Source organism: Pelodiscus sinensis, chromosome 28 (assembly GCF_052426305.1).
Source record: "Pelodiscus sinensis isolate ZL-2025 chromosome 28, ASM5242630v1, whole genome shotgun sequence".
NCBI lineage: Eukaryota > Metazoa > Chordata > Testudines > Trionychidae > Pelodiscus > Pelodiscus sinensis.
The window spans coordinates 16,181,736-16,197,120 of NC_143079.1; the positions used below are offsets into that span (position 1 = coordinate 16,181,736).

At 49.3% G+C, this 15,385-nt stretch overlaps 1 protein-coding gene across 3 annotated transcripts in view; it reads right to left on the bottom strand.

Moving 5' to 3' along the window:
* Positions 1-13,977, bottom strand: part of ANXA4 (annexin A4) — a 36,189-nt gene extending 22,212 nt beyond the window's left edge. The window contains exons 1-2 of one of the 3 annotated variants that reach the window (XM_006119082.4): positions 13,821-13,977; positions 2,492-2,548 (exon numbers count right to left, since the gene is read on the bottom strand). In XM_006119082.4, coding sequence (XP_006119144.1) covers positions 2,492-2,500 — 9 coding nt within the window. In that variant the 5' untranslated portion in view covers positions 2,501-2,548; positions 13,821-13,977. Of the gene's footprint in view, positions 1-2,491; positions 2,549-5,583; positions 5,714-13,700; positions 13,797-13,820 lie in introns of those variants that run through there. The other 2 variants (XM_075910867.2, XM_006119083.5) reach the window with 2 other exon arrangements.
* Between the last annotated feature and the right edge of the window lie 1,408 nt (positions 13,978-15,385).

Below are 15,385 nucleotides of genomic sequence, written 5' to 3' on the forward strand. Positions count from 1 at the left end.
ACATGAAAGGCTCAATAACACTTCCTTGCACACTTTCTCTACGCCATTCACAATTCTGTAGACCCCTAATCTTTTCTGTCGTCCTTTTCTATACCTTTTCCATTTCTTATCTTTTCTGAGATGGAGTGATCAGAACTGCATGCAATACTCAAGGTATGGCCGTGCCGTAGATTCATACGGTGACATTATTGTACTTCCTGTCGTATTCTCTAGCCCTTTCCTAATGGTTCCCAACTCTGTTAGCGTTTTTGACTGCAGATACAAGCTCCCATTTGGCCCTAAACTGTCAGCTCCACCTGCCAGAAAGACACTCCTAGTGCGGGCCTCCCTTCCAAGTGAGGATTAAACCACACTGGCATGGGATGAAGCAAACCTGGCTGCTACCTGCTCTGTACCTGTGCAATTCGATAAGGATTCCATTCTTCTGGCCTGCCAATCGGGCGCCTTCGTTAAATCTAGTTTTGGCTTCTTCCTTTTAGTATCTCTAGTAGTCCACAGAATCATGAAAGAATCTATTCCTGTGGGCTCCCACATGGCACTTCCACAAAAGTGAGCAAATCCCATCCTTTCCATTTGACAGGTGGGGAAACAGAGGCACAGGTGCAGTGACTTCAACATGTCACAGAGGGCAAGGGTTAGAACCTGGATCTTGACACACAATCCAGGGATAGATCTACTGGCTCACACTGCCTGTGCGAAGCAGCTGCTTCTGTCCCCACTGAATAAGAGTCTTTCCATTAACTTCAGTGCACAATGCATAAGGCCATTAGGCACACATCCTCAGAAGTATTTAGGCACCTAACTCATTCTGAGATCAAGAGAAATCAGGTGCCTAAATTCATTTGCAGATCTGGGCTTTAATGCTTCATCAGAAACTACAGTATATGGCAGGAGGAGCAAGAACCATTTAAGCATTTTCCGTGGATAGCTGAAGACAAGGTGTATGGGCACTGTAGAACGCTTAGGAACCAGTTGTTCCATGGGATAAGAAGGAAGATCCTTATGTGGATTGAGAACTGGTTAAAAGACAGGAAACAAAGGGTAGGAATAAATGGTAAATTTTCAGAATGGAGAGGGGTAACTAGTGGTGTTCCCCAAGGGTCAGTCCTAGGACCAATCCTATTCAACTTATTCACAAATCATCTGGAGAAAGGGGTAAGCAGTGAGGTTGCAAAGTTTGCAGACGATACTAAACTGCTTAAGGTACTTAAGACCAAAGCAGACTGTGAAGAACTTCAAAAAGATTTCACAAAACTAAGTGATTGGGCAACAAAATGGCAAATGACATTTAATGTGGATAAATGTAAAGTAATGCACATTGGAAAAAATAACCCCAACTATACATACAATATGATGGGGACTAATTTAGCTACAACTAATCAGGAAAGAGATATTGGAGTCATCGTGAATAGTTCTCTGAAAACGTCCATGCAGTGTGCAGCTGCAGTCAAAAAAGCAAACAGGATGTTAGGAATCATTAAAAAAGGGATAGCGAATAAGATGGAGAATATCTTATTGCCCTTATATAAATCCATGGTACGCCCACATCTGGAATACTGCATACAGGTGTGGTCTCCTCATCTCAAAAAAGATATATTGGCATTAGAAAAGGTTCAGAGAAGGGCAAATAAAATGATTAGGAGTTTGGAACCAGTCCCATATGAGGAGAGATTAAAGAGACTGGGACTTTTCAGCTTGGAAAAGAGGAGACTGAGGGGGCATATGATCGAGGTATATAAAATCATGACTGGTGTGGAGAAAGTGAATAAGGAAAAGTTATTTACTTGTTCCCATAATATAAGAACAAGGGGCCACCAAATGAAATTAATGGGCAGCAGGTTTAAAACAAATAAAAGGAAGTTCTTCTTCACACAGCGCATAGTCAATCTGTGGAACTCCTTGCCTGAGGAGGTTGTGAAAGCTAGGACAATAACAGGGTTTAAAAGAGAACTAGATACATTCATGGAGGTTAAGTCCATTAATGGTTATTAGCCAGTATGGGTAAGAAATGGCGTCCCCAGCCTCTGTTTGTCAGAGGATGGAGATGGAAGGCAGGAGAGAGATCGCTTGATCACTACCTGTTCGGTTCACTCCCTCTGGGACATCTGGCATTGGCCACTGTTGGCAGACAGGATATTGGTCTGGATGAACCTTTGGTCTGTGGACATATTTATGCTCTTTTGTACATTGTCATAGGACTATGTGACCCCCCCCTTGATTGTCCCTTCCAGCCCTAAATTTCTATGAGTCAATAGCAAAGCTCATTGATTTTGGTGTGAGACCAGGCCATACACAGATTACAGATTACATAGATAATCCACATTCCTGTATGAGAAAGGTGCAATGGTACTTCTCAGTGTCAGAAAGTGCTAGCCTCTTCCTGCTCCGTCATTTTCCAAAGTAAATATCCTTGCACTGATCAGATAAATGTCCCAGTGTGGGCACTGAGGCTGCCTGGCACCGCATGGTACCTGGGAGCAAACGCACTCACCTTCGCCATGGTGTTCAGTTAATATTTGAAGTTCAAGGTCCCCAAACAGATGCTTATCTGCAATAAAAAGGAGGGGGTGTTGACAAAAAAGGAAATGTCCTAGCAAATAATTGACAGAATTTGCTCTCTCTGCCTCTGTCTAAAGGTGATTGATGCTAATGGGGATGGTTCCGCCTGACACTAAAGGAAATAATATAACTGATTCATTCTTCGAGGAGGCAGTAACCGTACACCAACATTGTTGTTACCAGGGGTTACCTTCACCTTTGAGACAACCACTAACTTCTGATTAACTTAAAAAACAACAAATGGTCTGGTAGCACTTTATAGACTAACAAAATATGTAGATGGTATGATGAATATTTTGGGTCTGCACATCCTAAATTCAAAACTCTGGTCATCTGAAGAAGTGGGCTGTGCCCACAAAAGCTCATGATACCATCTCCATGTTTTGTTAGTCGTTAAAGTACTACCAGACCATTTGTTAGTTTATCCTGTACAGACTAACTCAGCTACCGCCTGAAGCTTACTAACTTCTGAGTTACTGTGGGCAAACAAGTATCGGCGATACTTACCACATTTGGATATTTATAGACAGGGCTCGACAAATAATACAATCTACTCGCCTATGGCGAGTAGATTGTAACCCAGAAGAGCCGGGTTCGGGCGATCTGTGCACGCGCAGATCGCTGGACAGCACGGCTGGTGAGCGGGGCTCACCACGGTTCGGCGAGCCCTGTTTATAGATATCCACAACTTCAGATATCAGCTTGATTCACCCTACCTGTCCACTGGTTTGGGATTGTCAGAGAAAACTAAGGGATTAGAAACTCCATTTGGGAGCCAGGTGCTTAACTGAGCTAGGTTTCTTTGGCAATCCTACCTTTTGAGGCCAGCAAGTTACAGTAGAACCTCATTCGGTCACCCTAATGAGCTCTTTTGGGGAAGGACTGCTTTTTAGTTCTGGGTTTGTACAGCACCTAGCACAGCAGGGTCTGCCAGGTGTCACTGCAACACAAACAGTAATGAATGGGAGATCTACGGCATCGCATGGAGTTAACACCCAGGGTGTGTCTAGACTACAGAGTTTTGTCAACAAAACTATACCTGCGTCTACACTACCGCTGAGTTCTGTTGACATAATGTCGACAGAACTCAGCAGTTTTGTCGACGCTGGTAAACCTCATTTTACGAGGTATAACACCTTCTGTCGACAGAGTTTCTGTCGACAGAAGGTGTTATTGCATGTAAACTGTCCTTTGCGTCTACACTACCATGTCGACAAAGCAGCTTGCTTTGTCGACAGAACTGAATGTAGTGTAGACGCTCTGTGTCGACAGATACTGTCGACAAAACTTCTGTCGACAAAAGCCTGTAGTCTAGACGTACCCCTAGAGAACAAATCTGATTTAACCAAAAAACCAAAACATATTGCATCACAAAATGTATATTCATTTATTCTGATAGCTGGGGGTTTACCAGGATAGAGGGTGAGCAGTGCAGTGGACCGTGGCGTATGTTACATAGATAATGAAGTCTGCGCAAGAGGAGAACTCTCTGGAATGCTGTTAGCCCAGCAGTCTCTCTCAGCGAGGTTGTGTGTGGAATCGCTAAGGTTGTAATTTAGCAAGTGGGTGGGATTCATGGGTGAGCGCCCCTGGCTTAAGAATCACTTAAATCCTGGTTGGAGGATGTAAGTGGTGCGCTGTCTTGTTCCAGCCCTCTGCTGGAGGGGTGAATCTCACCCAGTGAGAATTAACAAGGTTTGGCTCCTTTCCTGGAATAATGAGTTAGCTACGTGAAGCACAGCACAGGTCACAGTGTCTGGACAGATGGACTCTCATCTCAGCCCTTCCCACCTGCTCACTGTGTGACCTCAAACAAGTCTCTTGAGAGCAGATCATTAAAAATATTTAGGCATCTAAACAGGTTGATGAGCATCTTGAGGAAATTTCCTAAATGCCTAGGTCCCTAACTACCACTGTCCCTTCACTTTTCAGTGTCTCTATTTACCCATCCATAAAAATCAAGTAATAGTCTCTAGAAGCTTTGCAAAACATTGAGATCTTCCATTGAAAGTTACTGAGAGCAGAGCTGGCATTTGCTGGCAATTCTGAAAAGAAAATACTGGTTTGGGCAGAACGAGCACTTCAATTTCAACCATTTGAAAAAGTAACTTTTATTTTGTGAAAATTTAAAATGTCAAGAAACAAAGTTCATTTCCAATTGAAATATTTCTTTTCAAAAGTGTCCAGTAAACACTTTTGAAGGGCGGGAGGGAGGAAGAAGACAAGAAGAAATGAATTATTCAGCAGAATCAACACAATTTTTTTAATGGCACCAAATCTGATTGTGACCAAAAAAAAAAACCAAACCAAAAAAATAACCAAAGGGGTTCTGCGGAAAGAGCTTTTTCAGTTTTAAGTATAAATGACTCAGAGATCTGGGAAAGAAATTCTCATTTAGGATTTTGATATTTAGGGATAGGATTTACTCTTTCTGGCTGTAACTGCCATCTCCTAACAAGGCTGTGTTCTGCCCTCTGCCTTTCTGAGTACTCCAAGCAAACCCACAGCTGGAACTTGCTTTTTCAGCTGTGAAGATTCCACAGACAACTTATTCATAGTCTCTCAGAGCCCAGTTTTTATGCACCTATTTTTTCTGTTTAAATCAAGAGGAGCCTAAAACCTATGAATTAACTTAATCAAAGGTTACAAAGAGCCTCCCTCACTTAGGATACATCTAGACTGAAAGGCTATTTCCAGATACCGAAAGTATCCTGAAATAGCTACCCCTCATCCAAGCAACACGTCCTCTATTTTGAAATAATTTTTGAACTAATGGGCACGCTATTTCAACATCCCTGTAAACTATAGTCCACGAGGAATAAGGGATGTCTCGAAATAGAGCTTTATTTCAAAATGTGGCGCCGAGTAGACATCAAATTTCAAAATAAAATCGAAATAAGATACGCAAATTGAATATCTTATTTCGATTTTAGAGTGCAGTCCAGACATACCCCTATTCCAGCTGAGGGGAGGTGGAAAGGAAGAAGTCAGAATTTGGCCCAAGCATTTTAAACAAGAACTCACATCTCGGGGTAGAGGTTTCTCCTCAGCGGGTTTTAGCACAACATAGATGAAAACATCCATGTTCTAAGACACTTGAATAAGAGTGTTCAAGTCAGCAGCTACTTGGTGTTGGTAGCAGAATCGTCCCCCAGAAGCCTTTCACATGACTGTTCCACGCCCAGTAGTGCTGTGGGAGTACGCTGATTCAGATGTGACTTTTGCTGGTGTTTGTGAGAAACAAGGAAGCCCAATGTCTGCATGATTAAGAAACCAGGGCTGTCCTTACTCATACGCAGAATATGGAGCCATGCAGGGCACTCAAAAATGTGTGGCACCAGTAGGTCTTACTGTCGACCCACCCACCTCTTCCCATCACTGCTCTGTGACTCTGCTTCCTCCGCAGAGGAGCTAGTTAACTTAAAAGTGACAAAGCCAGCCAGAGCTATTAGCAGACACTGAACTTGTGAGAGCCATTCAAGTGGTAATGAAGCCATCTCACAGGCATTTGCCAGCCCCAGGTACATACTGCCGGTTTCCAAATGGACTGTGATAGTCGGCAGGACCTTACTTTAAAATGAGTTTTGAAAATGTTTCATTGATGTGTTGCTGAAGATTATAAAATCACATCCTCCTATATCAAATTGAGGAATCCCGAATAAACATTGGACGGCGGAATATGAGCCAGGTCTGAGGACTGATCACCCGAGGGCCACCTCCCGCTCACCGAACCAAACGAGTTCCTGTAGAGCATAACGTATCCCAAACATAACAAATACCAAATATGTTGTTGTTGTAGTTTGTGTGTCTGTTCAATGTAAGTATTGTTATCTGAAATTGTTTAGAGGTATTGTTAAGTAGTAGTGTTAAAAGTTTTAGATAAATGATTAGTCTTATAAGTAAGACTGATGTAAATGTAACTGTTAATAATCCCTAGTCCCTTGTTAACAACTATTGGGATTTAGAGAAACCTCAAAGAATTTTCTTCATTGTATTGCATTTTGCTTTTTGGACATTCTAATAATTATTTAGTGCCTACGTATGTAAGAAATTGATAAAATCATAATTTATACGTAGAAGCCCTTTAAGAAAAGTTTAAAAGATATTTAGTAATAGTTTGCCTGTTTCTGCGCCTTCCTGGGACTAGCCACATTTCCGAACCTTTTACTTTAAACCACAGGCTTGTGATGGGTCCGGCTTGACAAAGCCCTGGCCAAGCTGATTTAGTTGACATTGGTCCTGCCTAGAGCAGGGGGCTGGACTTGATGACCTTCCGAGGTCTCTTCCGGTTCTATGGTTCTATGGCCTACCCCTGCTGTGGCTCTGCATTTCAAGTGCTTCAAGAGCTGGGTGGGCAGGCAGCCCAGCTCGGTTCTGGCTCGTGCCGGGTCCGGGAGCTCAGACCCCTCCTAGACAGGGGCTGATGCCACCCTGCGCTGCTGCCTCTTTCTCAGAAGCAGCAGTGCAGGGCGACAGGCAGCCGGTCCATAAGGGGAGCTGGTTTTTAAACTGGCTCCCCTCGCGGACCAGCTCCCACCTGGCACCCTGCGCTGCTGCCTCTGATACGGTGGCTGCCGACCCAACCCCCGGGGGCTATAGAATAGTCGACTAACCAATAAACATCCATGAGGTTACTCGACTATTCAATTAGCCAATATTTAACATCCCTACCCTGGACAATGAAAGGTTGAGAGCTGAGACCTCTCAAAATTAGCCTCCAAGTAATGCCTCAGTCTGGGCACTCAGAAATGCTCCAAAAGAGCAGACCCTGAACATGCAGGCCAGCCACGGCGCATTTCCTATTGCAAACCATCTCGCAGGTGGTGAATCTGCCTATGAGGGTGAGCTGAGCAAAGCCATGCACATGCAGACAACAGGTGGGAGCAGAGCTGCCCAATGACTTCTTTGTAATTGTTCTTTTGGCCCCGTGTCTGATAGGAGCCCTGGAACTACATATGAAGTTACTGTGGGAGAGAGCCAAGGGGGGTGTGGTAATCCCTTTTATGGGACTAACTTCTGTGGAAAGACATCCTGACAGATGAACATGAGAAGTAACTGCAAGAGCTTAACGCTTGCTCATAGCTGCATTGTTAAATGAACCCTTTACACTAGGGATGTAAGTGACTAGTCGACTACCCAATAAGACTAGGCTTATCGCTCAGTCGAGTCACTATGCAACTAGTCGCTTCCCACCCCCCTTTGTTGCCTCTGTATCAGTGGCACTGGGGGGAGGGGGCAAAGCAGGAGCCGGTGAAGGGGGGAGTAGGGGAGGCAGAAGCAGGAAAGGGGAGACAGAGAGGGTGGCTCTTGTACATTTCAAAGGGAGAGGTGCAGCAGTCGGGACCCCATGAGAGCAGGAATGGCTTCAGTCCCTGCTCATGCAGGTTCCCCATGGCACCTCTTCCTATGAAATGTACAAGGCAGAGGCACAGTGGGATAGCAAGCACCCCCCTTATTGATAATCGACTAGTAGATCAGTTGATTAATCGAAATTTAACATCTCTAGTGTCTACTGCATCTAAAAAGGTGCTGGGCCCAGAGAGGGCTGCAGTGAAGAGCTATGGGGAAGGCAGAACAAAGGTAACAGAAGCAAGGTCATGCAGTAGGTACGTTAAGTTCAGTTTTTCAAAGCGCCTGAGTGGGGCGGGGTCCGACCACACTGCAAACCATACAAATAAAACCCGCTGGGAGCCAGCCTCAGAGCCCGGCTCAGCTGACCCGTGCTCCTGCCAGAGCTAAAAGCAGCTTGCTCCATCTGGAGCCTGGGCTGTGCGACGCCCTCCAGGGTTTCAGACTTGGGCTCCAACTGAAGCAGGGCCGTCTACGCTGCAATGTGCCGCCCCCAACACAGGCCTGAGTCAGCTGAGCCAGGCTCCGAGACTTGGGCCGTGTACACGACCTTCTCGCGCCTAAGTCTTTTCAAAAGTGCCATGGACCCTTAGGAGCCTGAGTGACTTTCCAGGTACCAGTCACTGCGCTGAAAGGCAACGGGAGTCAGGGCCCTAGGGACCAAGTCACTTTCGAAAACGGGACTTGAGAGAACTATGGAGGACAGCAGAGAAGCTGGGCTGGGCCAATGGTCATGCAGGACAAAAACATTCAGAGATTTTTGGATGAAATGGAAGAGAGAGGAATGGAACCCATGACAGATGAGAGTTAATTTATCCAGTTTCCAGATTTAAAAAACTCCATCTCTAGGCCTATTGATTAAACCCAGATAGATCCCCAACTCAAGAAGTTAGAAGCATCACTGACTTCACCTAGCACTCTGGAGACCGATTCTCCATTGACTTGCACCTTGCCTTTCACCAGGGTAGCCTGTGTGTTGGCTATCCTGATTCTCCTTGGGTGGGGGGGGACTTGAGCCCACCTCCCTAACCCTGGGGGAACACCAGAACCCACCTCACCAACCTTGCCTTCAGGGCATCCCTTACCCTGCTGCTTGAACCCACCACCCTGCCCTCCCCAGGCAAGTGCCCTATCCCCTGGGCCACCTCAAAACCCATCTCATTGCCTTATCTTCAGGGCATCTCTTATCCTGTCTTCCACCGGGGCATAGTGGAGAGTGCTACCATTGATTTGGTAACACTTGCACAGATGTCTGTGACTACACAAAGTGACACCCGTAATGTCCTTTTCACTGTTCTGGCCACACTATTTTATTTTCACTAGAAGATTTACTGGGTGTTGCTCGGATCCTTAACTCCATTCATTTTTGTTTTTTGAAAATACAATGAAAATATCCATGCTTCATTGAAATCACTGCTCTAGGCTGGAGCTTGAAAGGAGGGGGTCAGGAGGCAGGCTGCCCCAGGAAGAGAGGGCAACCCCAGTCATCTTACCGTAGCAATTTGGGGCCAGGTGAGATTCATCTCTCCATGGCTGCTGCAGCACTAGTGGGCACACCCTGAAGGGGTGCATGTCCCCCAGCTGAGGCAGGTCCAGTTTGTCTGCTCCCTGCACTCTCCTCCCAGAGTGGGGAATGCAGCAAACTGTGCACTTTCCCCTCGCTCCCTGACAAAGGGGAACAGCCAGCAGTGTTCTGGTATGAATCTAGTAGGGACAAGGAGGAGCCAGTCCCTTTCACCTGCCTGGGGTGATTGTCTCTTTTCTGCATGGTTAATAAGAATTAATCCCATTCCAGGCACATCCAAACCCTGAATTTGCTTTAAGTTATGATGAGAGGAAGCCACATTTGGTACTCCTAGCGCTTACTGCATTGGAGGAGTTCCTGAACAAACCCCCAGACAGACTCTCTTCAGTATATAGCAGACTGTGCAAGTGAAGAGCAAACAACAGAGTCAGTATTGCTTTGGTTAGGTATATCCCTCTGCTGCAAATATTGCAGGAAAGAAACTTTGATTTTTGTTTTAAGTCAACATTTCCATGAACTCTAAAGTAAACAGAGGGAAATTTTCAAGAAGTTTGGGATTTTGCCAGACTAAAAATACAGAGAGCCCAATCCGAGTTACTTTCATCCCATTTAATTAAAAACAAAAAAACCTCGGAAGATCCACAGAGGTTTTCCTGCCTCTGCTGCTCTGCTCAAGTTGTTTGTATCCACATGCAGGAGTAACACAGATGCTTGTGTTCCAATTGACTAGAGGAAGTAACAAAGGAGAATGTTTCTTGTGTAAACAAAGAGACCGAGGAACGACAGCCTAAGAATAAATGAGGTGGCAGAAAAAGCAAAGGACCCAAGGCAGAGACATACCCACAGGATGGAGGGCAGTGTGGGCAACCTGCGGCCCATGAACCACATGCCAGGACACTGGACTAGAAGGACCTTTGGTCTGACCCCGTGTGGCCGTTCTGATGTTCTCGTCTAGAGCTGAAATGTATCTGGCCCACTAGACCCCACTCCCTTTCCAGAGCGGAGAGCGGGCCCAGGAGTCCTGACAGGGCCTCTCTCTCCAGAGTTCGTAACAAAGTAAGAATTGACATTACAATTGTATGGCTGCCCAGTGTCCCTTACGGGACTTGCCACAAGATGACAGAACGTGTTAGTGTTAGAGCGGGGGAGGGTCTAATATCGATTTAATTTCCTTTCTTTTATCTAGGAATTCGATACAGTGCTCCTGCCAGCTAACGACTCAGGGAGAGTATTCCAGTACCTTGGTAGCCCGTGGATAGAGATGATGTGTACGGTGGGGAAGGAGACTGGGGTTGCTTCCCCCTCCCCATTTGGTGCTTAGCTTATTCTGAGCATGCTCAGTAACACTACTAAAGCCTCCGTCTTCAGACACCCCCTCCCCTCCCTCCATGCGCTCACTCTCTTCTCCCTCTACCATCATAGCACACACAGGTCCCACCGAAATCTGACATGGTGCCTTCCCGGCCACATGTGGCCCATCAGGGTTCTGAGTGTGGCCCGTAAGACATTTTGTTTACTGTTGACCTCGCACAGGGTTTCCAGATTCTGCTGGGTTTTGGCCACCTATTTTTTTCCCTAACAGTGTTACTAAACTGACACACACATAAAGCAAGGGCAGGTGAAGTGAGGTGCAGGCTGATCGCACACAGCACTGACTGTGAGAGCCCCGTGCTTCCTCTGAATCCAATCACAGCGCTGCTATGGCTCAGTTGGCACAGCCTGCACATTACAGGCAGGAAAACACAGGCAGTAAAACTAGCCCGTCCCGGGAGACTGTCTCGATTGTGACAATCTTGCAGGCCCCTGAGATGAAGCAGGGCCACACTCATTAGCCTAGGTTGCCCATCACTGATCTAGGGCAGCTACTCTAGACGGCTCCCACTGAAACTTGTTAAAACAGTGAGAAGTCCTGTGGCACCTCGGAGACTAACAGATTTATTTGGGCATCAGCTTGCAGGAGCTTGCAGGAGTAACCACTTTGTCAGATGCATCTGATGATTTTGCAGATACAGAGTTCCTGCAGCGGTTCCCACTCTTTTCACATGGACCCCTTTTCAATCTATTAAAATTTCAGGGACCTTCCTCTCCGTGGGGAAGAGGGGGAAAAAGAAAAAGGAAAGAAAAGTAAGTGGTGGACCCGATCCTTATTTTTAAACTTTCCACGGACCCTCGCAGTACCGTCACGGACCATCAGGGGTCTGCGGACCACAGGTTGGGAACCACTGCTACACTGTCGGGAGCAGTCCTTCTGAAGTCCAAGTGACACAGCTCTGTTTAAATGTTATCCAGTCCAGTTGCAGGATCAGCAACTTTAAAGGGGAGAAAGTGGCTGTAGGGGGGCGTTTCAGATCTCTGATGCACACAGAAGGACACACATACAGGTACACACAGTCACCAGCTTAGCTGCACAGGGAAATCGACCAGCATAGCTTGGGTAGGATACACTGTTCTATTCCAGGCAATGCGGATGAGGCAATATCTTTTATTGGACCAACTTCTGTTGGTCTTTAAATTCACACCCAACCTTCTTCCGAAATAACTTCTCCATACAGACAAGCCCTCTTAGGCTGTGTCCAGACTCAAGGGAAAAAGTAGCCTTTTTTCGAAAAAACTTCACCTGCGTCTAGACTACAGCCACGTTCTTTCGAAATTAAATCGAAATAACGCGGCTTTTCTTTCGATGGCGGTACTCCTCATTTCATGAGGAAGAACGCCTTTTTTCGAAAGTGCTCTTTCGAAAAAAGGTGTTCTTGAATGCAAACAGGGCTTTTTCGAAAGAGAGCATCCAGACTGCCTGGGTGCTCTCTTTCGAAAAAGCGGCTTGCTTTTTCGAAAGTACTGCTTGCAGTCTAGACGCTCTTTTTTGAAAGAGGCTTTTTCGAAAGTATCTTTCGAAAAAGCCTCTTTTGAAAGAGGCTTGCAGTCTAGACGTAGCCTTAAAGGGGAAGAGTATGCATCGAAACCTGGAAAGTGGCCTTTTACTGCTGCATGCCTAAGCCAAAGAATTAGTGCCGGATCCTCGTTTGCCCTTGCCTGTGTGTTAGCCTGGGGGTTGTACTGGAAACGCTGCGGCTCAGGGGTCAGCTACCTGCATGGGCAGATGCAGGATCTGCTTGACTGTGTCCTACCTGCCACATCCACCTCCTCAAGCAGCCAGCTTCCACCCACCAGGGCTCTGCCTCCACTAACTGCTTCCTATGCAGTGGGCCAGCCCCTCTCAGCTGGGATGGGGTATTCCGGGTGATTTCATTGCCTTCATGGGGTGGCGCCAGCAAGAGCAGAATCTGACCCCCCAGCCGCTCCTCTGCTTCCCAGCCCGACACCCCGCCCGCTCCACTCACCAGAAGCCACCTCTCTAGCGCCCGAGGGGAGCCTCTGCTCCTTCCTTCTCCCCAGCCTGCCTAGCCAAAGGCAAGCTGCCATCCCGCAGCTGTGCCACAGGGCGCGGCAGTAGCCGCGGGAGGAGTAAATTCTTCACCCACCCACCAGCAGGGCGAGAGCGGAGGGTGTCTCGGAGTCAGGTTCCTCTTTCCCACACTTGAGGTCCTTTCTCTTCCCCAGCGGGGGAACACCTAGGCCCAGAGCCCCCTCCGAGCCGTACAGCCCTGGCACCACTCCCCGCCCAGCCGTGCGCCCCCGGGCCAGGCTGCGCGCCCCCCTCCCCGCCCAGCCGTGCGCCCCCGGGCCAGGCTGCGCGCCCCCCTCTCCATCCTGCCGTGCGCCCCCAGGCCAGGCTGCGCGCCCCCCTCCCCGCCCAGGCCCTGTGCCCCCTCCCCGCCCAGCCGTGCGCCCCCAGGCCAGGTTGCGCGCCCCCCTCCCCGCCCACCCGTGCGCCCCCAGGCCAGGTTGCGCGCACCACTCTCCGCCCAGCCGTGCGCCCCCAGGCCAGGTTGCGCGCCCCCCTCTCCGCCCAGCCGTGCGCCCCCAGGCCAGGTTGCGCGCCCCCCTCTCCGCCCAGCCGTGCGCCCCCAGGCCAGGTTGCGCGCCCCCCTCCCCGCCCAGCCGTGCGCCCCCAGGCCAGGTTGCGCGCCCCCCTCCCCGCCCAGCCGTGCGCCCCCAGGCCAGGTTGCGCGCCCCCCTCTCTGCCCAGCCGTGCGCCCCCAGGCCAGGCTGCGCGCCCCCCTCCCCGCCCAGCCGTGCGCCCCCAGGCCAGGCTGCGCGCCCCCCTCCCCGCCCAGCCGTGCGCCCCCAGGCCAGGTTGCGCGCCCCCCTCTCCGCCCAGCCGTGCGCCCCCAGGCTCTGCTGTGCGCCCCTTGGGAGCACGTACCACCGAGGCTCCTGGGACCTAGGCTCGCGGCGCCCCCCTCCCCGCGCTGCGCGGTGGGGTTTGGAAAGCGGCTCCTCACCCCTCCCCAGCGAGGGGATTTGCGGAAAAGGGGCCACTCACCCGCTGCCCAGAGGCCGAGGCTTCCGCTCGTGTGACGGGGAAGGAGACTAATCGCGAGAGCGCTGCTGGCTCGGCTCGTCAGGGCAGGACGCGCCCTGTGTCGGGGGCGGGAGGCGGGGATACATTGGCCCCTTTCCCGGGCCCTGTGGAAATAGCCCGTCCCTGGCTCCACGTATCCCGGCCAGGAGCCAGGCACGTCCCCGCCTTCCCTTTCTCCGAGCGCGGGGAGGGGCGGGAGCCCCAAGGACACTCGCCCCGCCCGCGCTAACTTCAGGTGCAGGCACCGAGTCCAGCAGGCCCAAGTGAACGGAGAATCCTGCCCTGGCTCCCCTCGCCCAGTGCTGGCTCTCAGCGGGTGGCTCCTGGCAGCCGCTCTCTTAAAAGGCAAGGGTTGCCCACTTGAGACCCAAGGCCATGTCGCCCAATTTCCTGTCTTTGGGGAGCGATCTTCCTCTCCAGCGTCTGGCAGTCAGAATGGGGCTGCATCCCTGACCATGTTGGCTAAGAGCCATTAACAGCCCTATTCCACCCCCAAAGTTAACCCTTTTCTAACCCAGTTACCCTTCTGGGCTAACATCCATGGCCCTGAGTGCCACGGGTTAACAGACAGTATGTCCTGAGAAAGTCCTTCCCCCTGTTTGTATTAAACCTGCTGCTTAGTAATTTCATTGGGTGACCCTGAGTTCCCTATTGAAGCAAAGGGTGAATAATAGCCCCCCCCCCACACACAGACACTTTTCTCAAACCATAGCCCCCCCCCCCCACACCCACAAACACACACACACTTTTCTCAAACCATTTCCGGCATTATAAACCTCCATTAAATCCCCCTGCAGTCTGCTCTTTTTACAGCCCTAGTGTTTTTACTAGGTCAGGCCCAGCGGGTCGCGACCAACGGCTTGATGTCAGGATAGCGGTCAGTTTCTAGCGGAGTGCCCCAAGGTTCGGTTCTAGGACCGGTTTTGTTCAGCATCTTTATTAATGACCTGGATGAGGGGATGGATTGCACCCTCAGCAAGTTTGCGGATGACACTAAGCTAGGGGGAGAGGTAGACACACTGGAGGGAAGGGATAGAGTCCAGAGTGACTTAGACAAATTGGAGGATTGGGCCACAAGAAATCTGATGAGGTTCAACAAGGACAAGTGTAGAGTCCTGCACTTGGGACGGAAGAATCCCAAGCACAGTTACAGGCTGGGGACCCACTGGCTAAGTAGCAGTTCTGTAGAAAAGGACCTGGGGATTACAGTGGATGAGAAGCTGGACTTGAGTCAACAGTGGGCCCTTGTCGCCAAGAAGGCTAATGGCATATTAGGTTGCAGTAAAAGGAGCATTGCCAGCAGATCCAGAGATGTGATTATTCCTCTTTACTCTGCTCTGGTGAGGCCACATCTCGAGTATTGTGTCCAGTTCTGGGCCCCCAATTACAGGAAGAATGTGGACGCATTGGAGAGGGGCCAGCGGAGGGCAACCAAAATTATTAGGGGGCTGGAGCATATGACCTACGACGAGAGGCTGAGGGATTTGGGTCTGTTTAGTCTGCAGAAGAGAAAAGTGAGGGGGGAT